Source organism: Urtica dioica, chromosome 3, assembly GCF_054948205.1.
Source record: "Urtica dioica subsp. dioica isolate 48M chromosome 3, U.dioica_male_clone48M_v1_H2, whole genome shotgun sequence".
Taxonomy (NCBI): Eukaryota; Viridiplantae; Streptophyta; class Magnoliopsida; order Rosales; family Urticaceae; genus Urtica; species Urtica dioica.
In genome coordinates, this window is record NC_142758.1 from 50,065,722 (window position 1) to 50,093,241 (window position 27,520).

The 27,520-nt window shown below is 32.9% G+C and overlaps 4 protein-coding genes across 5 annotated transcripts; 1 reads left to right on the forward strand and 3 right to left on the reverse strand.

Moving 5' to 3' along the window:
- Positions 1 to 2,582: 2,582 nt before the first annotated feature.
- On the reverse strand, positions 2,583 to 9,203 carry LOC149403575 (glucose-6-phosphate 1-dehydrogenase, chloroplastic-like). Of its 2 annotated transcripts, XM_089609278.1 has the most exons (11): positions 8,945 to 9,203; positions 8,572 to 8,813; positions 8,370 to 8,464; positions 8,154 to 8,268; positions 7,599 to 7,804; positions 7,361 to 7,510; positions 7,119 to 7,239; positions 6,359 to 6,588; positions 5,471 to 5,671; positions 5,120 to 5,378; positions 2,583 to 3,134 (listed from the first exon to the last, which is right to left on the reverse strand). In XM_089609278.1, the coding sequence occupies exons 1-10, from the start codon at positions 9,084 to 9,086 to the stop codon at positions 5,126 to 5,128; spliced, it is 1,755 nt and encodes a 584-aa protein (XP_089465404.1). In that variant the 5' UTR covers positions 9,087 to 9,203; the 3' UTR covers positions 2,583 to 3,134; positions 5,120 to 5,125. The 2 variants fall into 2 exon arrangements, with proteins under 2 accessions (XP_089465404.1, XP_089465403.1); XM_089609277.1 differs by lacking the exon at positions 2,583 to 3,134 and having other exon boundaries at positions 4,913 to 5,378.
- A 3,301-nt stretch (positions 9,204 to 12,504) lies between these two features.
- On the reverse strand, positions 12,505 to 13,538 carry LOC149403576 (uncharacterized). Its single transcript, XM_089609853.1, has one exon. The coding sequence runs from the start codon at positions 13,398 to 13,400 to the stop codon at positions 12,681 to 12,683; it is 720 nt and encodes a 239-aa protein (XP_089465979.1). The 5' UTR covers positions 13,401 to 13,538; the 3' UTR covers positions 12,505 to 12,680.
- Positions 13,539 to 15,545: 2,007 nt separating this feature from the next.
- On the reverse strand, positions 15,546 to 17,902 carry LOC149403577 (Gap junction beta-4 protein). Its single transcript, XM_089610029.1, has 4 exons — positions 17,062 to 17,902; positions 16,688 to 16,928; positions 16,201 to 16,321; positions 15,546 to 16,095 (listed from the first exon to the last, which is right to left on the reverse strand). The coding sequence occupies exons 1-4, from the start codon at positions 17,634 to 17,636 to the stop codon at positions 16,004 to 16,006; spliced, it is 1,029 nt and encodes a 342-aa protein (XP_089466155.1). The 5' UTR covers positions 17,637 to 17,902; the 3' UTR covers positions 15,546 to 16,003.
- A 5,248-nt stretch (positions 17,903 to 23,150) lies between these two features.
- LOC149403578 (uncharacterized) lies at positions 23,151 to 27,010 on the forward strand. The gene is made up of 3 exons (XM_089609738.1): positions 23,151 to 23,295; positions 25,136 to 25,751; positions 26,518 to 27,010. The coding sequence occupies exons 2-3, from the start codon at positions 25,188 to 25,190 to the stop codon at positions 26,722 to 26,724; spliced, it is 771 nt and encodes a 256-aa protein (XP_089465864.1). The 5' UTR covers positions 23,151 to 23,295; positions 25,136 to 25,187; the 3' UTR covers positions 26,725 to 27,010.
- Positions 27,011 to 27,520: the final 510 nt, after the last annotated feature.

Consider the following 27,520-nt stretch of genomic DNA (forward strand, 5'->3'; position numbering starts at 1 on the left):
TAGGATACTATAGAACACAAATTCATTGCCTCATGGTAACTTATTTTATTCGGCATTTGCATCGTCCACATCATCGGCACACATTTTGGTTCACAAATCCGAATTCAAATCTGTCTCAATCTGCTTCTTTATACACACTATAAACATTGATTTCTCATTCATAATAGCCAATTTCTAATGCTGATTACAAGGAATAATAATCCTCTTAAATTTGTATGTTTCGGTTAAATTTGTCTGCCTCAACTCTTAAATAATTGCCGCAAATCAAGTCATTATATAACAATTAAAAATCATTCAATTCCACTACTTCCAACAAAAAAAAATGAGACTAAAATCATAATTAACTTTTAAAATGTGGGGACCCATGAGAAAACGATAAGCATAGAGAAATAGGTGTGAAAAAGTAGTAAAAAAATAGAGAGGGACCAATATGATAGTGAAGTTTTAATTGATGATGAAACTTACAAGAGAGAGTTTTTGTACATTACTATATATAGCTGTTGCCAATCACGTCTATGTCACAACTGAGTGCCAAAAAATAATGGTACCAAACCAAGCTGGCTTTATCAAAATTCTCTTCTTCGTGAATTTATTGTTTTTTATTATTTTTACACGTGTTATTGATGATAAAAGGATTAATGATATTTTTGTCCCCTAAACTATATCGGTATTAATGAGTTGCTCCTTGAACAAAACGAATTGCATTATCACTCTTTCGTAATAGTCACATTTAGTCATTCTGTTAGAAAATCCGTAACAAACTGCATTCTCGCTCTTTGGCAAAGCAGGCGACGGCGACAATCGCTGACGTATTGTTGTTGTGTGAGAAAAAATAAGATGCAATCTTTTTTCTCTTGTGATTCGACACAGAGGAAAGAAAAAATTGGGGGTTGTTTATTATTATTTTTATTTGTTATTTGTTTCTTTTTATTATACATAATATTTACTTACATATTTAAATTTGTTGACGGTGTAGGTAGTAACACAGGTAGCATTTTTAATATTATGTATTTTTATCGCAATTTTTAAAGAACAAATATTAAATTACAATAAATCGAAAATATTGAGTATTTTTTCCGCCAATAAAAATGGTACGGATAACACAAAATGTAATAATTTTGTCACTCCAAATTCTATCAAAGTCAAAATTGAGCTAAAAGATTGACGGCAAGATTAATTTTATAATTAATATGAGATCAATATATATATATATATATATACACACACACATATATTATAGGAGAAAGTCATAGCAAAGCCGCCCCTCGAATTTTTTTTTTGCACGTTTTGCCCATTTTTCATAAAGTTTTACATTTTTTTTATCCTAAACATTTATAAATTAGTCTCCCTTGAACTTTTTTTTTTTTTTTTTGCATATTGACCTCCCCTAATTTAAATTCCTGACTTCGGCATATGATATATATATATATATATATATATATATATATATTATATTTTGGCGGTACAGAATATTTGAAAATTATAATTTTTACACTAAAGTTTTATAAATTATTTATATTTTTGCCTCTCCTAAATAATTAAATTTCAAATTTGCCTCCTGAATATAATTTTCGAGCCTGCTCGGCTACTATATATATATATATATGTGTATATATATATATATATATATATATATATATATATATATATATATATATGTTAATGGCAGAACCATGAAGTCTAGTTAAGACAAATTTGAAAAAACAAGTTCAAGGGGAGAAATTTTAAAAAATTATATAAATTTGGGCTAAAAATATAAAAACCTATAAACATTTTTAGGGTGAAGATATATATATATATATATATATATTACATATATAAAGTAGAAGAATGACATCTACTCACAAAACACTATTCATTGAACAATGATTTTGGTTGTTTTGGTTTTTTTTAAGAAAAAAAAGAGATTGGACCCTCCCGGTCGGGGTCTGCCCTTTTCGCCGTCCGTCATCCACACACAAAAATGGTGGGACAGTGAAAAGATAACCCAAGAAAAACATAAGTAGTGTTCATTCGCACCGATTTTTTTTTTTATCGGAAAGATAAAAATGTCTCAAAAAAACTTTATATATATATATATATATTAATGTAAATATGCTAAAAATTCTTCTAAACTTACGTTCAAGATGTAGAGCACTGACATATACACCATTTTACTCACTTACGATTTTGAGCTAGAGTAGTGCTTTCTTTAAAACGTGCATGTCTAAAGGCTATTTTTCTTTTAAACGTTTGCCATAAAATATAGAACATGTTCACTCATATGTTGAGATTGCTTTCAAATTAATGATGGCTTTGTAAAACATTTCAAATTGAAATTTGCCTGCATTGCCATATATAAGCACGTCCTAATCTATATATTTGTTCATTCAAGAAAGTCAACAATTCACGTTTTCGGCCAATCTCTACCGATAGTGGAATTTTAACTATTTATAAACAATGCAATATGGTCAAATATTGGTTTTGCAGCAAAACTAACATCATATTCATATCAAAGAACAAGGAACAAAAGGCTATGTATGTATATATTAAATATATACAGAGTTACACACAAGTGTAGTGAAAGATACAAAAACGATTTTAGATGTTGGACTAATAATTGTATATGTGCACTATTGAGCTTTCATTCAATTTGAAAAATATGGTTCGAGTCTTCTTGTATAAACAGTTTTATCATCATCTATTGCCTGACATTCCTTCCTCTTTCTAAAGTCTTCATACCATTATAAGCATATTTTCTAAAGATTTCATACCATTATAAGCTAAGTTTGTTGATCGATCCTTGCTTAAGATTTTTCAACAAAGAAGAGCTTCATTATTTATTATGATCATGGAGTAACCTTGTGGTGGGCACTTAACATAGCAACACCAAATAACGCTAGACAAATCAGATTACACACTTCCATAGATACCTAAACCAATTTCTCATGAATCTTCTCAGTCTTCGGGCAAACACGTGCGCTATCTCTGGAATAGCCTCAAATGCCCGATACTGAAAGGCGTTCCCATTCCTTAGAAGGGTATACAATACCTTAGGTTTCGACTTCTCATCCGGTGCTTTCTTCGTGTGATTATCATCTTTATGCTTGCTCAAATCAATCGAAAGAACGCAATAGATGGCCTCCCATGAAATCCTGCCCCATGACAAGGAGTAGAAAAACAGGAGATCATTGGCAAGATATAGTCGGTATGGGTTCATAGTCTACGATTCGTTTTTTAAAACAAAAAATTAGGTAATTAGTCAACTAAAGTGTTCGGAATTGATATATAACCAACATTTTGCAAATCTTAAGTAAATAACCATAAAGATGACGTGGCATTCCTGATTTGCCTTTTCATTGAAATAAAAATGTAGAGCATTTACGTTAATTTACACATGTAAATACATGGACCGGCTATTTACCTAAGATAAACGAAACGTTGCCTATATAACATTTTTAAAGAGTAGCCCTCTAAAAAGGTCATAAAGTCCAACTTCAATGCGTCATCAACAACAAAGTCGGCTTCATCCATGTTAACGAACGCTCTTGATACCTATCCGTGATGAATTGTTCTTCTTTCCATTGAAGTTATTATCGGACTAGTCAATGTAGCTTCTATGTGCCTCCATTTCTTGTAACGACGGTATACATGGACCCATCACCAATCGGTAATAGATGTATATTCTAAAAGCAAAAATATTTATAGTTGTTCTCCAATTCTCCATCACACTCTCTCTCTCTCTCTCTCTCTCTCTCTCTCTCTCTCTTTAAATATCTTACCTTTTAATACTTATTTTTATAGTTGTTCTTAGTTATTTCTTTTGTTTTCATAACAATTTTATGTAAGTTTCATATTACTTTTCAACAAAAAGCTACAAAGATAAAATCAAGGCTTGTCCCCGCTTTTAATTATTATTATTTATATAAAATCATAAATATTAACTCATGTGTAAATCTTAAACATGTATCCTAATGCATAATTGTATTTATTTGATCTTATTAAAAAGAAATTTAATTATGAGATTTGTAAGTAAGTAGGCCACTTTAAACATGTGATTTTGGATCTAGCCTATGTTTGACAATTTTTAGGGATATAGCCAAATGGCTTATGTGGCAATAATTAAGGTCTGATTTGCCCTTATTTATTAACAAATTCGTCACTTTCTCTCTCCTATTTTTTTTTCAAATAATTTTTTTGCATCAAAACTTCAAAAATTCGTATCTTTCTCATACGAACTCGAAAATTGAGTGATTTCGGATCCTACAAATTCGTGGCGTCGAGATCTTCAAAAATAGACCCATTGTGTTTGATGAAAATGCATCATAGTTACGTTTCCATTTATTTTTTTGATAATTTCAAAAATTTCTAGTTATTTCCATATTTAATGTAGTAACGTGATTTTTCTACATCTATGGTATTAAACATGATTTTTCATCAAACACAATGGATCTATTTTTGAAGATCTCGGCGTCACGAATCCGTAGGATTTGGAATCACTAAATTTCGAGTTCATATGAGATATATATGGTTTTTTGAAGTTTTTATGTAAAAAAAATGTAGGAAAAAAGTAGGAGAGAGAAAGTGACGAATTTGTTAATAAATAAGGGTAAATCAGACCTTAATTATTGCCACATAAGTCTGTTGGCTATTTCCCTAAAAGTTGTGAAACATAGGCTAAAAACAAATTTTATAGTTTTATTTTGACTATTTCGCTACACTGCCCTTTAATTATTTGCATTGTAAACTTTGCTCGGATGAAAACTAATCCGTCACTTAAAATTTTCGCAGCCCTCCCTTTTTCAACTTTCTTGGTTTCATAACTAAATTCAATTGCATTCTACGTCATGCCCCTCTTGATCTCGCCAATTTTGCCCGTTTAAGGTCTCTTTCACTTGTGTAAGAATCAAAAGTAAAAGAGAATAAATAGAGCTCTTTTTATTACCAATGCTATTAATCTTGAGCACACTTCCAATTTGACAAATTCATGTGAGTTTCTTAATGTGTGCGCGCGCTTAAATCACCATTTTCTTTCTCATTTAGTTTATTATTACGCTAAAGGACATCAATAACATTAACGAAAATCTAATAAAAAAAATTATCCAAAAAAAATAATAATAATAAAAAAAATCAAGAGGACCTTGTTTCACTGGTCTTCGAGGCCAACGTCGCCCCAGCGGACTTTGTATTTGGAGGCGAGGTAGTGGGCCCCGATGGGCCCACGGCTGCCATATGGGTAGTATTCGGGGGTGATCTTCTTCTCTTCGAGCTCTTTCAGAAGCGGCGTGAACAGAGACCAAGCCGCGTCCAATTCATCGCTCCGTATGAACAGCCTTCTCTCTCCTTCCACCGCGTCCAATAACAGCCTCTCGTACGCGTCAGGAATCTCCTTCGAGTATCTATGTTGAACATCGAATCCGATTCATTAGAAAGTTAGTTTGTTTGACTAGTGTTCGAGAAAGTTTTTTTTTTTTTTTTTTTTAATTTTTACCTTGCAGCGTAGTGAAGGTTGAGGTTACTGCGGTCCAATCTCATGCCGAGACCGGGGATCTTGTTGTTGATCTTCAAATAGATAGCTTCGTCGGGTTGGACTCTGATAACGAGCTCGTTCGTTGCTCGGTCGAGATCCGTCCCGAAATTTCGGTTATACAGATTTCCGGGGACGTGCCTGAACTGTACCCTTATCTCAGCCCTGCACGAGAACCAAAATGTCAAGGGAAAATAAATAAAAACAATATTTTTTCGAGCAAATTGTCCCTGAACTATAATGCAAGCGGGCATTTTGGTCCCTAAACTAATTTTTGGAGAGAAATAAACCTCGTTCTACTTTTTTTATCACTAGTTTCTGGTGAAGGAGTGCATTTTGACCGGGAAAAATTAACCTGTCGATTTATTACATTTTAACCGGACGGTTAATTTTAACTATTCGTTTTGGTCAAAATTAACCGAGCGGTTAATTTTAACCGGTTATTTCATTGTTGACCGTGGTTAACCAACTATCAATAAAAAATAATATTGAAACTAACGGTTAATTGGTTAACCGTTCTAAAGAACAGGGCTAACCAGTTAAATCTTTAACCGTTTTGAATGGTTAATGTTTAACCTTTAACCATTTAAAATGGTTAAAAATTTGACCGGCTAACCATTTTACTCACTTTTACTATCTGGGTTAAACCCGACTAAAATTCACGAGGACCTGGCATTATCAACCAGGAGACTACCCCAATAGCCCCAATTATAGCGTTCAAGGGGAATTAAACAGAGACTGATAAGGTCCCAAGAATCGCATTGGGGTTAATAATCCTTAAACCCTTGATAAGGATGTTTCCCTAAAGAGTCGAAAAAGCAAATATATACAAGTGAGAAATAGCCAAACAACCTCTTGTTGTGCAATGCTTTCCCGGCCTTCATGAGAAAAGGAACGCCGTCCCATCGCGCGTTGTCGATGAAGAGCGCGGCGGCCGCGAAAGTAGGGGTAATACTGTCTTTTGGGACGGTTTTGTCGTCGGTGTAGGCTGGGTAAGTGACTCCGCCTTTGGTGTGGCTTTTGTATTGCCCGACCACCACGTTCTCCAGTTGCAACGGCCTCATCGAACGCAACACTTTCACCTGAAAAATTTAAAACCCGCCAATATATGAATAAAATGGGAAAGAGAAGAATGATAAGAGCCTTCGAAATTCCATTTTGATAAACGATAAAGACGATATAAGATGAACTCTGTTTCTTGACTCGTATAATGACGGCTAGTTTATGACTTCGGTGTATTTAAGTTGTACATTGTATTTTTAATCTAACTTGTCTAATAATAATCAGAAAAATAGAGCTAAGAGATTTTAGAAAGAAGAGAAGAGAAAACAGTTTATCGACTCTCTTCTTTTAATCGACTTGAAAGTTGGTTACCAGAAAGGTAGTGAAGAGGATCAACTGTTTTCTATCGTTTTCATTTTACAATTCGTGAGTGAATTATCGAGAGATCAAACAGTTCGTGCGAAGAGAGTGAATTGTTGCTACACCACTAAAGAGATTGTATTTTATAGACTCACTCTTAAAATTACTAATTAGGTCCCTCAACAATTAACTAATTGTCTGATTGCTTAAAGCCCTATCAAAGAAACAAGAGATATCAACGAACAAATACCTTTTCGTTTCTGATGTCTTCTGCGTCCAAACTGACAGGGGTTTCCATGGCAAAGAGGGCGAGAATCTGAAGCAGGTGATTCTGCATTATGTCCCTGATTATCCCATAATTGTCAAAGTACCTGATTGACACAAACGGAAGAAAAAACTATTACTTGATAATAATAAAAAGTAAGGAGCTTGTCGAAAAATAAAATAAAATAAAACAAAAGGCCTTGCTGGGAAGTGGGAACAGAAATTTACCCTCCGCGACCCTCAGTTCCGAAATCTTCGGAGAACAAAAACTGCACATTCCTTATGTATTGCCTCGACCACAAGGGCTCGAAGATGAGGTTCGAAAAACGGAGAACGGAGAGGTTTTCCACGAGCTCCTTTCCTAGATAGTGGTCAATCCTGTAAAAGGAAAATTTACCGCGTTAAAAGGACCGTGTAACACTACTAGTATCGACAAAGTCAAACAATGGAGACACTTCTCTTTCACCTGAATATTTGATCCTCGTCTAGGTACTGCTTCAGGGCTTTTGTCAAAGCCGCAGAAGATTCGGAATCTCGACCAAACGGCTTCTCGACAATGACTCTGGTCCAGCCATTACCGGAAGAAGCAGACAAACTAGCGCATTTCACAGCGTCTATGAATATGTTCGGTGGAATCGATAGATAAAAGAGACGGTTCGAAACTTTACCAGCCTAACCCAAAAAAAAAAAAAGAAAAAAAAAAAGAGAGCTTTCCTTGTCAAAACACTAAAAACAATTTATATAAAATAGCCAAAAGTTCTAATTTTTTAGCAAAATAGCGAATGTCACGTTTTCCAGATAATTTTTTTTATATTATCACCAGAAATATTGACCCTGTTTATAAGCTACGTAGCACGGTAAAAAATTTATTGACAACGTCAAATTTGCCTATTTCCCTTATAAAAGGCAAACCTTTGGCTATTTCACAAATTCATTAAATTCAATTGGCTATTTAGCTTAAAACACCTGAAAGTAAACATGACTTAATACAGTTTAAAACAAAACAAAAAGCGTAAATTACCTCGTGTTCCTTGAGCTTCTTGTCCAACTCCTCGAAGTTTTTCTCCGAGTCGTACTGTCCCGAGTGGTAAAAACACCTCTGAAGAAATTGCTCCATCTTTTCACTGCAGTTTTCCCTGAATATATACATACATACAACACACAAACTTGTCGTCTCAATCCTCAACTCCTCAACAAATCTGATACAAACAAAGCAAAAACGAGCCGAGTTTTTCACCTTTGATCAATTCGACAAGTCAGAGTCTTACTAACCATGGTCCTAAGCTCCGCATCGCTCATCTTACTCCGAGCATAACCGTACACAGTAAAATGCTAAAACAAAAACAAACAAAAAACTCAATTTCACACACACACACAGAGAATCTAATAATTGACTGGTAAAAAAAAAATATATATATATATAAATAAATAAATCGAACCTTTGGCAAACAGCCCTCGTAAAAGAGGGCGAAAAGTGCCGGGAAAATCTTCTTCTTGGCGAGATCTCCAGAGGCTCCAACGACCGTGATGCTGACTGTGGATTCATTACTCTCGTCTCCTCCGTTGAATTTGATCGCCTCTTTCAAATCCGCCGGAGATTTGACCGGAGTAACCGGAGCTTCCTTCAATTTCTCAAACGAAGCCTGGTTCTCAACCGGAGTCACAGCCGAAACCACCGCACCTAAAGGTCATATATATTTATAGAAATAATGAATCGCAGTTTCGTATCCAATTCTTAAAGAAACTATGCACGAAGAGCAAATAATCAATTAAATCAATCAAATTAATTATTAACAAAAAATTGAAACGAACCGTCTTGCGTTCGAATGGCGTTGATTCGACGAGAAACGAATTGCGTTTGGAGAGAAACCTTCGTCGGCAGAGAGAGTCGATGAAACGCAGAGCGATGTTGAAGCTGACCTTGCAACGAAGCCGAAGAAGAAAGAGACGCCATGTTCGAAGCTCTGTTTGGTATTGGAATCAAAGAGGATAAACGGCTTAGGAAGTATCGAAAGGGTGTTGGAAATAAGAGAAATAGCAGAGCGTTGAAGAGTTGTGTATTTTTTATACTTTATAGTTTATTTTTACGCTTTATATGTGAGAGTTGTGTTTAGTTAGTTTGAGAAAAAGACCCTTTGAGATTGACGAAAGGTTGTTTCTTCTGTACTCTCCAAGTTCAATTAAGGTCTAACTCCATTATTATTAATTTATTATAGACCTACATTTGAAAATTTATTTCTATTTTATTTTATTAATTTTTTAATCAATAAATAAAGTGTATTTATTTAAGTAAGGTTACGCATGAGAACTATATTTTCATCGATAGGTCCTACACTAAAATAATCGTTCGGTCGGGGTTTTTAAGTTGGCACTTATTAAGTTTCGCGATGCTAAAATTCAAAGGTAATTTTTTTTATGTTCCATCAAACTTTAATCAAGGTCTAATTCGATTATAGACCCAAATTTAGAATTTAAATAAAAGTTGTGTCTTTTTGTTATTAATAATCTTTTTAATCAATAAATTCATATCCTATATTTGAGTCGAATAGCATAAATATCGGAAACTTCATGAGTAATTAAAAATATAGGTCTTTTTCCATAATCAAATAATTATTTTGACGAGTTAGAACTTGGAATCATGAACGATGTAAAAAAAAATTGCTTGAGTAAAGAGAAAAACAGTATATTTATTGAATTTGTGAAAAAGTGTGAATATTTGTATCCTAAGTTCTTCATCAACTTGAAATGATCGGTTCGATTCGGTGGAGTGCATGGGAAATGATATAGCCCTGCCCGCATAATAAAGCGGAGTATTGTATTCCCAATATAAAAAAAAATTTGTTTTTTCAGGAGAATATAATTTTGAAAAATAGATATGCAACTTTATGAGCTGAAATTGCCTACGACATGCAATTTTGATTCCAATGGTAGAGAATGCTTGAGTTGGGTCCCACTAAATATATAGTAAAATAACCCACTATATAAATGCCAAGTGGCTTATTTCTTTCTCTTTTTATTGAAAGAGAAAGCCAAGTGCACTTTTTATACCATTTTGGCGGCTTTCTTTGGAATTTTTTTATTTTCTTTGGGGAAAAATTTAAAAATAAGAATACATAAAGAAAATTAAGAGCTACATAGAGAAACACGTCACACCAAATATATAAACACCTTGTATTTTGTCTCAATTTGAATCTTTGGAAACCTTATATTTAATTGAATTTCCACAAGTAAATAAGCATAATTATTGCATAACATTAAGATAATTATTACTATTAGCAGCATTATACAATTAACTTAAATCTCGATCTATGAAACTTAAACGAAGAGATTTAAGAGAATAATCTGAAAAAATCAATTAGACGATCTTAAAATTAACGGAATAGGTTTAAGATGATAATATGAATAAATCATTAAGATGTGAGGGAAACTAACTCGTTTAGATGTGTACAAAATACAAATAACAATAAATCAATCACACTAAACGTTGTAGCATACGAACAAAAAAAAAACTATTGTGATCCCGAATACTACTTAGTACTTGGAAATAATGAAACTATATATTAACCTGGTTAAAACAAATAAAAAGCGCATCCGAATATCAGATATTCTATATTGCACACTACACTTTAAAAAAGATTTAAAGTTAGCACTTTGTTTATTGTATTTAGTTGCAAAATAGCGTGTTTAAATTTTTTTACTGTAGACGGTCAATTTTTCTTGATGTTTATAATTCCTTTGGGCTATTAAATTCTATTTACCGTTTATAATTTAATTTATAAGGGAATAATTGCTTACTGTTTAAAATAAACGCTATTTTGGAAAGGATTTAATGTAGTCGCTATTTTATAAATATTTCACCTTAAAACCGTTATTTTCGTAATTTTCCCTTGGTTTATTATAGTTTTTCGTACACGGGCGTGTTTCGGTTCTCTATCAGTGATTTGGTGAGCCCAAAAACAAAACCTGGTTCATAATGGGCCGAGGAAAAAAAAAAACCCTGATTCGTTTGCCGTACCAAACGACAACAAACTAAAAGACGACATGTCGTAAATTGAGGAAAAAAAATATCTATTATGATTGAATGGATAGGCGTAGCCGTGTAGAAGTGAAAAAATGAACGAAAATATTAAACACGAAAAGCAATTTTGAAATATTGTGCGTGTTTGGCATGAACAGAAATAGACATTTGTTTGTCGTTTTGTGTGTCTCTTCGAAGCTAAGGAAGGAATTTCGAATTTTCTATTGTAATGGTGTTGGTAGGTCAAAACTTGCACAATATATATGAGAATGTGTTGGTGGGGTATGGCTGGCTATGTGGCTTTTATTGGAATCAAATGGAATATTTCAAGACTTTTTTTCTTGTCCATATGCTATACCATATAAACGAATCTACTTTATTTGGCATCTAAAATAAAATGAAATTTTGCTTGTCACAATCATGCACTACAACTACAAATAAGCTTTTTCAGAGTCGCAATAAATTTTGAAGCATTATTGGAACAAGTCTTTGATCTGCTAATAATAATAAATAAATAAATAAATTAAACCAACGCAATACCAATCAAGTTTAAGAACATAAAATATTCATAATAGTGTCAAACAAAGACATTGTGATATTATTTTATTATATGGGCAATGGCATAATTGAGATTATTTTCCTTCAAATTGGATATTAAGTTCGAATAAGTCCAATCATCTTAAGCTAAATATATAACATGTCTATATTTTTTTGTCTCCTTTTCGTATAATTAGCGGTCTATTGTTTTTTGTTTTGTTTTTTTTTTTTTAAATAGTCTATAGGTCTTATATCGATTATATTAATCCTAGTCTTTTTATTGATTGTGCAAAGACTTCATTTTGTTATTATCTACGGAATTAATTGTAGCTCTTGAGGCAACCTAATGTTAAATGCTATGTTACATCTAAACTCATGCAAATGAATAATTTTTTTTATGATAAAAAGGAGAAGAAATAAACAAACAAAACAAAAATGGTTATCTGCGAATCGGAAACATGATTTAGATTTGAGATTCACTTTTTTATCTCCACGGCGAAAAAAAGTTATATAATTTCTTTATTTTATTTCTATTCCGCCAATAAATATGTGCCACGTAGGAATTCATTTTTGTAAATAGTTTGTTTTAATCTTTTTTGTGAATAGTTATCCACAAGTTCATGGTGATTATGGTTTGATGATCTTAAGTCTTAACAAATCCAACAGTTAAGTAACCGAATTAATATATTCATATTTTTCAGTCTTTTTCTTGATATCATAATACCACTCGATAAAGCATTATCGCGCGCAATACATTTAATTGTTCAAGAGATCGATGGTAAAATTTAAATTGTGCACAATAGTCAAAAGATGGACGAAATATTACTATTGTAAATTTTATTAAGATTAAAAAAAAAAAAAAAAAAAAACTACCAAACGATGGTACAAAAACATCCCACGTAGTAGTAGAGTAGAATTATCATGCATGATTAACCTATAATCAAGTAAAACTACATACTAATACATTTGATTTACTTATACTAATTAATGATATCATATCAACATTCTTGCTTCAATCCACCTTTGTTTGTTGATCCTCGCAATGAAATCTTCAACTCTCCGATTGAGCTCCTCCGCCGGGAATTCACCGGACTCAACTTCTTCACCAGCGATATTTTTCTCTTTCTTCTCATTCTCATCATCATGTTCCTCTTTCTTCTCATTCTCCTCATCATTTTCGGCTTCTTGAAATTCTTCGTCGTCTTGATCTTCGACTTTCTCTTGATCTTCATCATGTTTTTGCTCAACCACCACAATTTCTTTGTCTTGATACACTTTGCTCTCATCACTTTCAATTCCACTAGTGCTTATTTCCAACTTCTTCTCTTCTTCTTTTTCTTTTTCTTCTTCATGCAAGTATTTCCTTTGCCTTCGGAGATTTTGAGTCCTTTCAACGTACTCGGAGTAAATCTCATTGGCCGGGGATGGCTTAGGAGTACCGAGGAGCTTTGATTCTCCAACGAGATATGCGACGATGACGTTAAACACGACAAACAAGAACTTGGGATTGAGAAAGGATGACCAAAAGCTTGGGAGGGATATGAGAGCAAAGTACTTGAGAGATGAGAACCAAAAGGAATATGAGCATAGAAAGCTACAAGTTATTGCAACTAGAGAAGAGAATATGAGGTTGTACATCACTAATTGGATGTCCTTGTAATATGACGAGTACTTCATGGCTTTAAGATCTTTTGCTTTCATAACATAATCCATTCTCAAAAGGGTACAAGTTTTTGAAGGGAAAAATATTTATATTTTGATATAGGCCGGGAAAGATTGAGAGAGAGAGAGAGAGAGGTATATATATTAATTGTTTGATTATAGGAGGGCTATGAGAGGATTTGCTCGAATCTGACTGAACATGAAGAACTGAACAACAATGACATTTATAGGGAAGGGAAAAGTTTAGTATTGATTTGAGGGAATAGATAGACAAAGCTCTAATAATTATACGAATATAATATTAAAATTATTGCTTTATGAAAAGAAAAGAAAAAAAGTAGTAAGACATGCTGAGAGAATATAATGTGGTTCCTTTTCACATTTTTTAAATCAGGTTATATTTTTAGGCTCCCGATAGCTTTCCACCATAACATTCATGTTTGATGGTTTTGAATTTTCTTTTCCTTAAGAGGACACAAATTGTTGTGCATAAATATGAAATTAAGAGCCCCATAAAAGGAGGCTGGTTTTGATATTAGGGTTGTGATTTTGACTTTTGGAGAATCCACTGGATCACCAAAACAAGTTCAAGAAGCAATGTATAGTATAGATTCTGTTTAAGCAAGAGGGAAATAAATAATCCCTTTCACCACATGCAATAATAGATAATAAAGTTAAATTCAATTGAATAAGCTGGTTAAGATTAATTTAATAATTGGTCGGAAAGAACATAAAATATGCACAATCTAGATGTTGATTACAATATATAAGCTTCTTTCTTTTTCTCTTAAAATATGTTGAAAACTTTGTATCGCAGTGGTTGATTAATTAATATAATAATTTGTTTTCATGAGCAGTATTTTTCTTTTAGTAGTACTATTGCCACCATATATATCGTTTTTATAGAACACTAAAGCTTTGGTCCAGAAAATTCTAATTACTTTCGTGTGGCTCGTTAAAATATCTCACTTGCTTTTGTATATATAGTTACGTTAAAAAACTACAACGTCGAAGTAATAGTAATTTCCCATTATCGTTTGCTTATGTTTTGTAGTATATGTGTGCTTTTCCCTTGCATGATTGAACACACGTGTTGAATCAAACGCCAAAGTTATAAAGATGATAGTATTCAAGAAAGAAGAAAAAAGAAAAAAGAAAAAGGAAAAAAAATGATCATCATTTTTAACGTGTGAAGTTGGTAACTATATTAGTTTGTTGCAAACATGAATCGCGTAAATTGATTGTTTATACATATCCTATCGTGCTACTTTATTTTATTTTTTCTAAAGTACAGGCGTGACATTAGAGATTATTTACAGGAGAAAGATCATACAGTAGTTTTGTATTCCTTGTATTAAGCGGAAAAAAGAAGTTATATTAAACTTACAAAATACTATGAGCTCTAAAATGTAGTAACAAAAAAAAATAGAGGACTTTGGAAAGAGAGTGGGTAGTTGGGAAGTCTAAGTCTACCTATATTTTGATGTCATAAAAAACCCAATTACATTTTAGATTCCATTTTCAGGACCATCTAGTTGCAAAATTTCCTCTAAAAAGAAACACCAATTTCAAGTATATTGTTTGATTTGTCTGGTATTTACAAAAATGTACAAAGATATACCGAGTTTTTCTTTCTTTGGAGGACATAAATATAAGTGGTGTATGTATTATTGTTGTCTACTTTTGAGTTTTGAAGCCAAGGTTTAAAGCATTGGCATTTGCTTTTTAGAAAAAAACAACCAAGTTTTGTATATAATAGAGAGAAGATTCCCCTCCAAAAGAAACTCTTAACTTTTAACCACATAGTAAAAAGAGAGCAAAAGGCCATGTGTTGGAATTGTGAGTGAAGCTTCATAGAAAGACCTCAATCATAGATTCATAATAATGTAACCAAAAACAAAAAACACACCAATACTTTTGTGTAAGCATGTATAAATACACTCGTACGTACGTGGACAAAAATGTTTGCCTTTTCTAACATTATCCATCGATCCATACTTTTTTTTTAGTATAGAAGCTTATCCATGAGATATATCTTATTCAATTGAGATCTCAAGCAATAAAAAAATTTAAAAAAAAATCTTCAGATCTAACATGCAATCGAAAAGACGATTAGGCAACACAATGTGCAAGTGTAAATACACTCATCACATCAAATCATTGGTACGTAATAAAAGAGAAGCAAGAAAGAATATATATATTAAAAAAATATTACTCTCATTAATCTGAATAAAACCAGCCTAAGATACAACATGATAAAACACTCTTCCAGCTTCAAGCAAAAAAAATTAAAAATTGAAAATAGCCCTCTCTACCAATATAAATCTCCCCCTAATACAAAAAATATCGATCGAAAAAAAATGACAAAAAAGTCGACAGCGATACAAAAGCTGTTACAGCAATTCTGCTCAAATGCAGGCAAAATACCTGGCTGGGAATACCCAAAAAAATAAACTACCAAAGAAACCACCTATTGCTACCAAAAATAGTACAGAATAAATACTAGGCAAAGAAAACTCTCCTCTCTTCATTCCCGGTAAATGAATCTAGGGATTACCGGCCGGAACATTGAATGCGACGAATAAATATCAAAACCTCTACTTCTATGCCTCAAAGCTTCTCGATATTAGTGTCAAGTTTGTTTTTTCCTCATCTCAGAGCACCATTGCGACTTTCTCCGAGGATACATAAGAGCAAGGATTTGCAATCAAGGGTTCGTAGTGATCGGCTCCCGCGCCGCACCAACCTGAACGAGTGAAAAAAAATAAAAAGAATAATATTACATTCTGATCACCAAGTTATAATCAATGAAGAACATTGAAAAAAAAAAAAAAAAAGCTCAGTTCTTTACCTGTTCCTTTCATGAAGAGAAAGAACGGAATATCGCAAATCTGGGTTCCTCTTGGGCGGTGAGGGAGAAAGAAAACGCAATTATCTTCGTCAACCATCGCGTCCGATCCGTGTGCCTGAACCTATTGATGAGATTATAATCATATCAATAATCAGTAATGTTTCAATTCAATTCAATCAATCACAATTCACAGCAAGCCCTAACTTTCTCTTCTCCAAGTATCATTAATCATATGAGATTATAATCATATACCAACAATGTTTCAACTCAATCAATCACAATCCACAACAAGCCCTGACTTTCTTTTCTCTAAGTACCATTAATCATATGAGATTATAATCATATATCAACAATGTTTCAACTCAATCAATCACAATCCACAACAAGCCCCGACTTTCTCTTCTCAAATCATTCGATAAATCAAGTCAATTAATCAACGAAGAATCAATATATCAAAAGATCGGAATTCCTCAGAATTGTTCTTTACCACGTAAATCTCTCGCTTGAACTCGGTGGCAAGGCATTCGATGGCGATATCGTCTCCGAACGCGGCTGCGTGGCCTAGCCTGTTCTCGTCCACAGACAATAAGCCCTCCTCAGTGTACTGCAACGTCACGATGTCGTGTTCATCGTCGGCCGAGCCGGAGATCGACATGTACTTCGCCCAGCTTGGACCGTCGTTCACGGCCAAGCACCGCTCTCTGTAGATCGACTCCGCCGCCATCTCTCTGTGGGATAGACACAATTCAAGATCTAATTCGATTAGGTCAAAGAACGAGGGTTCCTAGTGAAATGGGAGGTAAATTAGGGTTTCCGAAGCACAGATCGACGAAAGCCGAACAGAGAGAGAAAGAGATGTACCTTTGCATTCCGATGTTAACAAGCTCGTCAATGGCGGAATCGAGAGAATCGCGGTCGTCCTTCCTCGCGAGGAGCTTGACCTCCTGAACGACATGGATTCCCCAACCGCTGCTCAGATCCGGCGAGTACATGTTCCGTATGGCGGCTCCGATCATCTCCGCATCCTTCTCCGTCGCGGATCCAAGATCCTCCAAGAACCGCGACACCGTACGCCGTCTCAGCTCCCGCGCGTCGATTTCACGCTCCGAAGCCATCGCCATTGCCTTCCGCGACGCCGTGAATAGGCAGTTTCCGTCGGAGGAGACTTCTCCGCCGTGAGTGAGTCGGAAAACCACCGATCTCTCCTTGCCGTCCTCACAGTGCTTCCACAGCACGCCTTTCGCGTGGAGTCGCCGGAGATTCCGTCGCTGCTGCTCCTCAAGTCCGACGACCTCGTCCCACGCCGCCGCCTCAGTTAGATCCGTGGAATCAACCTCCGGCGTTGACTTAGCCTCCAGCCACGGAATCGTCGCCGGAGAAGAAGGCTGGAACGTCTCAGCCACTGCCGTAGTCGACTCGCACAAAAGCTTCCCCATAACAAAACCTTTCTTTTCCCTCAAAAACTAACTAAAGAAATATTTGTCTTTGATTTTTCGATTTTTCTTTGCTCTTCTTCCCTCGTCTTTCTTGGTCTTCAACGGAAGTGTCGCAGAGAGAGAGAGAGAGAGAGAGAGAGAGGAGTTAACGGATAGATTGAGACAGAAGGAGAGAGAGAAAAGGAATTAAGACACGTGGAATTATCAGAGGCGTTGGACGAAGCGAACGTGCTAACGTAAGCTGGGTGAGCAATGAACCCTAAATCTGCGCCAGAAATAGATTCGGGTGTTTAATTAGTTGGGGATTGCATAGTGCACGGAGATTCGGTGCACCCGAGAGGGAAGTAGGTACACAGTACACACGTACTCTGGCTCTCTCGTGGTAGTTGGGCTCGTAACAGTAAACGACGGACCAATAGAAATTTGCCAGCTAGGACCAGTGATGTATTGGGACCGGGACATTGATTCTTATCTAGATACATGTGGGAGTGTGACAAACTGCACGGTCAAGGCTATTCTCACGAGGTAACGGTAGGAAATGACGTGGCTAAGAAAAATTAGTAAATTATTGTTTTGTTTCTTACTGGTAATACTTTGCCAAAAATAAGAGGTCAAATTTGTCAAAAGTCAAACCACGTTTTTTTAGAGGGCTTAAAGTTAAAAACACATTTTTAGTGCAAGGTTAACACGAGATATATATTAAATTTATTTTCAAATGGCCGAATATTGCTAACAAGTTTAAATTATATTTTGACGATAATACATTCATGTTTTTTTTAAGGATTTTATTATGATCCTATGTTCTTGTTTCAGTCGCTCGATTAGTCAAACATAGTTTAACTTTAGTTACATACAGTATTGAACTTTCAAAAGACAATTATCACATTTGTGTTAGTAGTCGGTAATTTCTTTTATGTAAGACTTAACAATGTCAAGGCTCAAGCATCTTTAACCACTCGTTTGGATTATGATTCACACAACGGATTCAAAATGTTAAAACAAGTTGCAATCAACAATACATTTTTATGGCATCTTTATATTAGTCGTAAAAGGATTAAAAGACTTGTGATCTAAGATCATTTCCATTAGTTAGATGTGACATATTTATGTATATGCAAATTCTCCGTCGAAATATAAACGGCTGAGCGATATTTTTCTCAAAAATAATCTAGAGCCACTCAATATATAAGAAAGAGGAAGTTGCGATTAAACTCTCGTTTTAATCGTTTATACGTGAAAAGTTCAAAGGATATTGGGGCAAAGTCGAAAAACGATTAAAGAAAAAAAATCAAAATAATATGATCTTTTTGTCATTTAAATCAAGACGTATTACATAATCCACTCACACACACTTGAAAACATATAACAATACTTCATGCTCAATTGTGACGAATTTATTTGAGTAGGGACATATATGATAGAAATTCTTCGGGAAGGGGGTATCCTATAGACTAACAAATAATTTTACTAGATAACACATACAATTTCAAAAGGTTGAGGAGGGCTGTCCTAAGGCTCCAAATTTTTTGTGGAAAAAACGCTAAAAAAAATCTCAAATTTTAGAGAAAAATGCTTTAAATTTTTTAAAAAATAAGTTATTACATCGAAAAAAAATATAATATGTTAAAAATTCCATTTTTTTATTTTTGCGTAAGACCGTGCCGACTTTGAAGGAGAGGCATATAATCACAAATTTAATAGTGACCAACCTCGATAAACTTTTACATATAAGGGAATAGACATAATATTGATTAAAAAAATCACATAATGTTACACGAGTTGGTATCTTCATCACAAAACATTTGAGTAAGACAAAGACATTGAGGAGAGTAATGCATATGCAAATGAGGGAATAAGAGGTTGATATCTTCCGGCACTAGACTCTCTACGCACGTGCAAGTGCAACTACAAGCACGTGACTCACATGTCAATGTCTCTTCGCTCAAAACCAATGCTTTCTTTCCAACTCCTTTCTTAACATATTCCACAAGTATTTCTGGGTCAACGTTTCCCTTCACAATCACCTTTGACTCCTCCCAATTTGGGTCAACCGTCATTACTCCTATATCATATTACACACAAAATAACAATATGAATTATAGTAAAAATGTTACAATATATCACACGCACACGTAATTAAACATAAGAGGGGTCAATTGTCAAAATAAAAAGTAGGGTTAAACGATGAAATAAAATTTTAAAAGGATAAAAAATAAAATTTAAAATAATAAAGAACTACTACAATTAATAAAAGAAAAAACTAACAAAACAACTATTAATTATTTTACGGGAAAAAAATATTTGAAAGGACTAAAAAGCAACAAAAATGAAAAGTTAGGGGCTGAGTCCCGCGTCAAGGCTATATTATATATATATATATATATATATATATATATATATATATATATATATATATATATACAAATAATATGTCTCGTTGCTGCGAAATAATTAATATATTTTAATATGGAAGAATAAATATATAGAGACATGTCTAGAAATATTTAATTTTAAAAAAAATGTATTTAAAGTTTTTTTTGCATATATTTTTATCTTTCTGATAAAAAAAAATTCGGTACGAATGAACATTACTTGTGTTTATGGTCCAATTTCTTATTTTAAAAAAAAAAATCTAAAAATAAACAATATTTTGTGAGGAAATCTTTCCTTTCCTTTAAATATATAATAATAATATATATACATGTATATGCACATATACACACATACATACATATATATACACATATATACATATGTATAATAGTAATACCTGCCATTTTCTGTAAAGTATTCTTGATTTCATCTGCACATCCTTCACAATGCATGCTCACTTGAAGCTCAACAATTTTCAGCTTTATCTAATTTCATTACAAACAACAATTAATCAGCTTGTACAATAATTTTAAGGAAAAAAAAAAATCAATGAAAAATTTGTAATACAAACCGGTTCTTCTTCAAATTCCGATTCACTGGCCTCTTCGCAATCTTCACTTGGCAATGGATAGATTAGTTCAACATGTTTACTGTATTTATTTCTAAGTCTCTCTAAAATCGTCAACGGGTCCAAATTTTTGCCTCTCACGGTCACCATTTGGTCGTCATCAATTTCAACTTCGCAAACCCCTATTTAACAAATTAAATATAATGATAAGAAAAGCAATTATCATCAAAACGCAATACACCATATATATATATATATATATATATATATATATATATATATATATATATATATATATATATATATATATATATATATATATATATATATATATATATATATATATGACATCATTTAAAAGATAAAATACCATTAAAACTTCTCAAACATTTGGAGACTTTGTCCTTGCATCCTTCACAATGTATTGAGGCTTTGAGCACAACTTCGTTACACATTTTTTTTTGTATAGATTAACAATAACTAAGATATAGAAGTGGCTCAATATATAACTATATATATATGTGTGTGTGTGTGTGTGTGTGATTTTATACTTCGGTTACATATGAGCACTGAGTCATCATCATCTTCACAATGCCATAATATTAAACATCACTAATATGGCTAATATTAAAGATATTCCGTCTTTCAATATTCCAAGACTAGTTACAGAATAATGATCGGTTATAAATGTGATTTATTTATGTTACTCTAAAAGGCATGGCTAGTTGTATTCAGAGATATACAAATACATGGTTCTTCTATTTATTATAGGAAATTATCATGACTAAATGAGTCTAGATAACTTAGAAATTTCACAAGTAGTATTAAGAAATAAAATTAGGCAATTACAATTATAGGACAAACTATTTTTAGGCAAATATCATGACCATAATAGCTTTAAATTATGTGTTAGCTGTCAATATATTTATGCAAAGTTTATTGGGAAAATGGATTTACATTTAAGATGGAAATGAGATTGTCGTTTTTACCTATGCCGATAACATTTATATTTTATTTTTTTATAAGGTGCTATATAAAGGGATTTAAGGAACTTTATATTATTAATTCAGAATTCCTTTCCATTAGTACCAAGCATACAGTTCCTGTTTTTGGATGCATTTATGTCAAAACATTCAATAGAATTCACATATTTAATACGTGAAAATATAAATGCATTCATAAACAAATATAAAAATTTTAAAACGCTTTGTCGGAAGTGTTTTTCAGATTCTTGGTTGATTTGACTTTGGTAAGAAGAAGAAGAAGAAGAAGAAAGAAAATAAAAAGAAAAGGACTGAACTGCAAAAATAAGTAGATAGCCAAATTCGGGCTTTGAGAAATAGCCCAAGAGAGACCTATTTGAACCTATTTCTCTTCAAGCCCAATTCATATCGATGGCAGACTTTATTGGGTTTCAATGCTGTATAAAATCACGAGAAAATTAGGGGGAAATTGCGGGAATGTAACTGTGCATTATTTTTTTTTAATTATATATTTTCATGAATAATATTTTTTACAAATTGTAAAATAGTCATTTTCTTTGTAATTGAAATTGTGAACAATAAAAGTAACTTAAAAAATATGTGAACATAAAAAATGACTGTTTAAATACACTATTATTTTATTTAGTTTTGAAAAATCACTAATGTAATTTTAAAAACTGTACAATTTTTTTTTTTTAAATAAAACTGTGAATGATAGATAAAGTTAAATGCAACCCAAAAAAGTAAACAGTTTTTTACTGGATAACGGATATAACACCCGCAAATAGAGACATCAAAGAAATTTAGACAAAAAAAAAGATAAAATATCAAGAGTAAAAAGATTCAAAGTTGAAATCGGATAATAATTTTTTTTAGCAAACATAAAAATTATATCGCAATTCAACGAATAGGTCAGAAAAAACTCTAATCAATGACTCTTTCACAAATCACTCAAAGATTAATGAATGAACTTTTCGCGAATGTTCAAGTATACATTACACTTTTAAAAAATCCGACATATAAACTCTCGAATCAATATCTTATTCGAAAATCACTCGAATGTTAATGAATAAATTTTTTGCGAATGTTCAAATACTTATACTTATCATACCGTAAAAAAAACTAACATATAAACAACATCAAAACTTTGAAAAGAGGGTTATTCCAACTTCAAAGAAAAACACCACAATAAGTTACAAAAAGAACAATCAAAAGCAACCACGTAAAAAAAATGAAATAAAACTAAAAAAAAAAAAAAAAAAAAAAAAAAAAAAAACCTAAAGCTAGTCCTCATCACACGTGCGTAGAGAGAGCAAGGCTTTGGTTTATATTATTTTCCGTTTAAAATACTCCATGTTCGGATTTGAATATCTCTAAGTTTCAGAATATTTTAGCCATCGTTATCTTCATCACAGTTGTAATAAACACACCCACACGTGTACTCTTAATACACTTCCAAATCTGACGGTGCACCACGTGTCAATCTCACAAATCTCCACGTCAAACACCACAAACAGCTAGCCATTTTTTTTTTTTTTTTAAGTACTCGATCACTCCTTCTTTTCTCTAGTCTAAAAGAAAAGCGAAGAAAACTCAAAAGATCTTCAATTCACTCGCTCAAAAAGCTTTCAAGTATAAAGACATCTATATACTCACTCATTATATTATTATTCTCTCCCTAATCCCACAATAACAGCAAACATTGATAGAGCGCTCGAGATTTCTAATCCGCTTGGTATGTTTTCCTTATATTTTCTTTTAATAACTTTAATTTTTGTGTTATATATTATGTATATCCAAAAATATATAATGTGTATAGGGTAATAAAACATAACTCCATTTTTATTCCTCTATCTCAAAATCGTTTCTCTACGTCCTCTTCTATTTGTGGTTGTGTTTCTCTTAGAGACCAATAACGTGGGTGAGTAATATCATTCAATTTATTTTTCCCTTTTTTCCCTTTTTTTGCGGTTGTTAAAATCTTGAGTTTATTGATTTTCTTCAACCACCACAATTTTTCTTCTCGTTACATTTTTTTTTATAGGAAAAGTGGTGTTTTTATGTATGGAAGTACTCTTCAATTTGATGAGTCATATCAGAACCTTATCTTTTCTTTTTGAAAAAAAAAACATATAGCGATGGTCGTGATGTTCTTGATAATTTATCTAGTGCACTTTTTTGCACTTTTATCATATTAATCCACATGAATGATTGGCCTACAATTGAGTTTATTTGAGCACCGCAATCTGTGGGCCCAAATTTCTATTCAGACTTTAGTATTAAGTACTTTTGTTGGAATAACATGATGATGATTAACTATATATTGTCGTGGAAATGTATGAATTTTTTTTTTTTTTTTTTTTTGAAGAGTGAAATGTATGATTGAAGACTCGAACACAGACCACTTGTTATGTTCCCTTGTAATTTAACATGTCACAACTCCCACACAACCAACAAAATCCTCTTGTGCTTTCAAAATATCTCTCAATTTGTTTCCCTCTATGTCACCATTTTCTTGTTTGTAATCTTCGTTCCTTTCACATATGTTTTTTTTTCTTTCCCAATGAACACTTCTCATTTATCTCAAATAAATCACTAATATAATAGATATATTATGATCATATGTAGGTAGTGCTGTATATATGTATATGTATATCTAGTCTTTGGGACCATTAATATATGAAGTGCTTGTTTTTTCATAAAATTTTAATCATGAAACCTACCGACTAAAGTTTCCAAATATATATTCCTCAAACATCGCATGTTTTGAGCCACGCATAGCATTATTCGTACATAGTTTGTTTTCGCTAGGGTTAACCCGTGCATGTTTTCAATCTATCTAGTAATATTACAAGTCAAAATTTAACGTACGTTTAACCGGGAAAAACTGTTAAAACTTAGTCGTCCTTGCAGTAGACTAGAGTACTAGACACCATCAAACCTAAAAATAATTCATTAATTTTGACAACGCAAACCTAAAATAAACTCACAAGCTAAATAATCCGCGTTCAATATTATAACTATTTGCAGCTTGGTTTTTTTAATTAATTAACACGTGTGTTTCTTTGAACGCAATATAGTCCACGTAACTCAAAATGAATTTGATAAAAAAAAAAAAAAAAAAACTAAATCCTTTAAAATTTGCTAGGGGCTATTAATTAACAACTAATTAACATGTACCCATGTTTCTTTGATTCTTTGAAAATTAAACGTAATATACAGTCCATGCATCTAGTTCAATATGAATCCCGGTTTGTTACATTAATCATTCTTGATATACACTAGTTGAAACTAACTACTATTATATATAAGCAGCGAAATAATTAATATATTTTAATCTGGAAAAAAAAATATCTAAAAATATATTTAGAAATATATAAGTTTGATTAATATTAACATAAAATTTTTTGGATTTTTTTTTCTTTTCTGATTAAAAAAAAACACAATTCATTTATCAATGATTCTTGTCTAAAGATCAAACCTCTATTTTTTATATATATATATATATATATATATATATATATATATATATATATAATATAATTCTAATTCGATGATTTTTTTTTCTTCATCAGGTCTCAATCCACTACTAAATTCAATAATCAATAAAAAATAAAAATAAAAAAAATGTCGGGGTTGACCGTGGCGGCGGGCGGGGAAGGAGATCCGCAACAGGAAGCGGTGATCGGAGGAATATTGGGATCTCTCCGAGTGATCGAGCTCCAACTCGTGGCCTTCATAATGGTGTTCTCCGCCAGCGGACTCGTCCCACTCTCCGACCTCCTCTTCCCGGCCCTCGCCACGTCATACCTCCTCTCCCTCGCCCGCCTCTCCTTCCCGCCCGGCCGGGCCCACCGCCGCCACGTCATCGAGCCGGGCCCGCTCTTCCGGGCCCACGTGATCCTCGGGACCCTCGTGGGCCTGTTTCTCCCTTTGGCCTACGTGCTCGGGGGTTACACGCGTGGCGACGAGAGGGCCGTCCGATTCGCGGCGCCGCATCTTTTCTTGCTCTCGTTTCAGATTCTGACGGAGAACGTGGTTAGCGGGCTCGGGATATTCTCGCCGCCGGTCAGGGCTCTGATTCCGGTGATTTACACCGTTAGGAGGGTTTTTCTTCTTCTTGATTGGACTAAGGAGGCTTGGTTTGGGAACGGTAATATTGCTTCTCTGCCTCCCAACGCTCAACTCAAGGTATTATATTATTTACCAAGTGTTGGTGTATTTTTTTTTTTTTTTCCCACGGCCATAAATGAACTATAAAAGTCGTCTTGGTCAACGTCGTGTTTTTATTTTAGGGAAAATATCAAGAGTATTTTGGGGAAGAGTATTTTGGGGAGTTCAAATTATTTTTTGTAAAAAATAAACGAAAATGGTGATATTTGTAATATAACATTTTTTTAGGGGAGGTATATGTCATTTATATTAAACGGAAAGGATATGTATGATATTTCTAAAAATAGAGGGGATAAATCTCGCATTTCGATTAAACACGAGAGATAGTCTTGATATTTTCCCTTTATTTTAAATAGTAAAAGAGATTTATTTTAGATTGATTTTTCGTAAGGTTTTGTTATTAGACCCTTTTTTTCAAAATTTATTAGGTTGAGTTATGTTTAGAATTCTAAATGTACTCGTAACCAAGTAGTTTGTCCAAAAAAAAATGTAGTTTATATTTTGTCAAAAAAACTTAAAAAAAATAATAGGGTCAGGTCCAAATGCAACAATTTGTGTATTATTTATGTATGTATAATAAATAAGAAAATTAGTGACTCATTCAAATTATAATAATTTTAGATAATTCAGGGCTATTTTTGCTATAAAAAGAAATTAATGTGTAATTTCAAACAAACCACTAAAATAAAATACTACTCTAAAATCTAAAATGATGTAAATCTGGTTCGCCTTGCGAGTAAAATATGAAGAGTAATAAAGAGATGAAAATGTGTGTGTATTATAGGACGTGGCGTGGTATTGGTTTGGGAAATATTTGGCGATAGCGAATTTGGTGTATTTCTCAGTCAACCTCTTCGTGTTTCTGATTCCAAAATTCCTTCCAAGAGCTTTCGAGACTTATTTCAGGGAAAGAGACGAACTTCATGCCAAGATCTCCCACGACCGTCCCAAATCTTCTACTCAACCATCCGATATTAATAAACTTGATTAACTAATTAACTAATCTTATGTTTGTTTGTTTTTTTTTTTTTTTTTTTTTTTTTTTTTCATTCACTCCCTAATCTCTACGTACGCGTATATTGTTGTAGTGATATCTTGTACATTATTACTGTATATTTTGTTTTTTGTTTTGTTTATATATAATATTAATATGCATGTCTTGAATGATATGGTTATTACTCTTCGTAGCTTATACAGTTGTTATATATCGAGGTGTATTTGATCACGGTTGTTGTGAAAGAAACTATATTATGAATTTATATTGAACCCTTTTTTTTTTTCCAAATGCCAAGTTTTGATGTTATAATATTCCTGGGTTTATGACATGATTTATGTAAGCATAAGCGTGTGATTCATTAAAATGAATAATTCTTTTCTTTAGGATATTATTATTCTGAAACAAATTTTTTTTTTTTTCATGACTCACATAGAACGACGATATCATTAATATATATATATATATATATATATATATATATATATATGTATATGGAGAGAGAGAGAGAGAGAGACTAATGTATTGGAATTTATATATCATAAACCAAAAACGCCGAGACCAAAAATACAAGCTCCTCTCTTGTCCTCCCCAAAAAAAAAATATATCATAAACCAAAAGATTTCATAAACAGAAGTAGAATACATGCAACAAGTAGGCCCGTGCACGGTCCGATCGAAACGGTCTAAAAAAATCCAAACCGGATCGGATCAAAAAACTGTAAAAATCGGATCGGATCAGACCGTTTTGAATCGTTTAGATCAGATCAGACCGTTTCGAACCGTTTAGACTG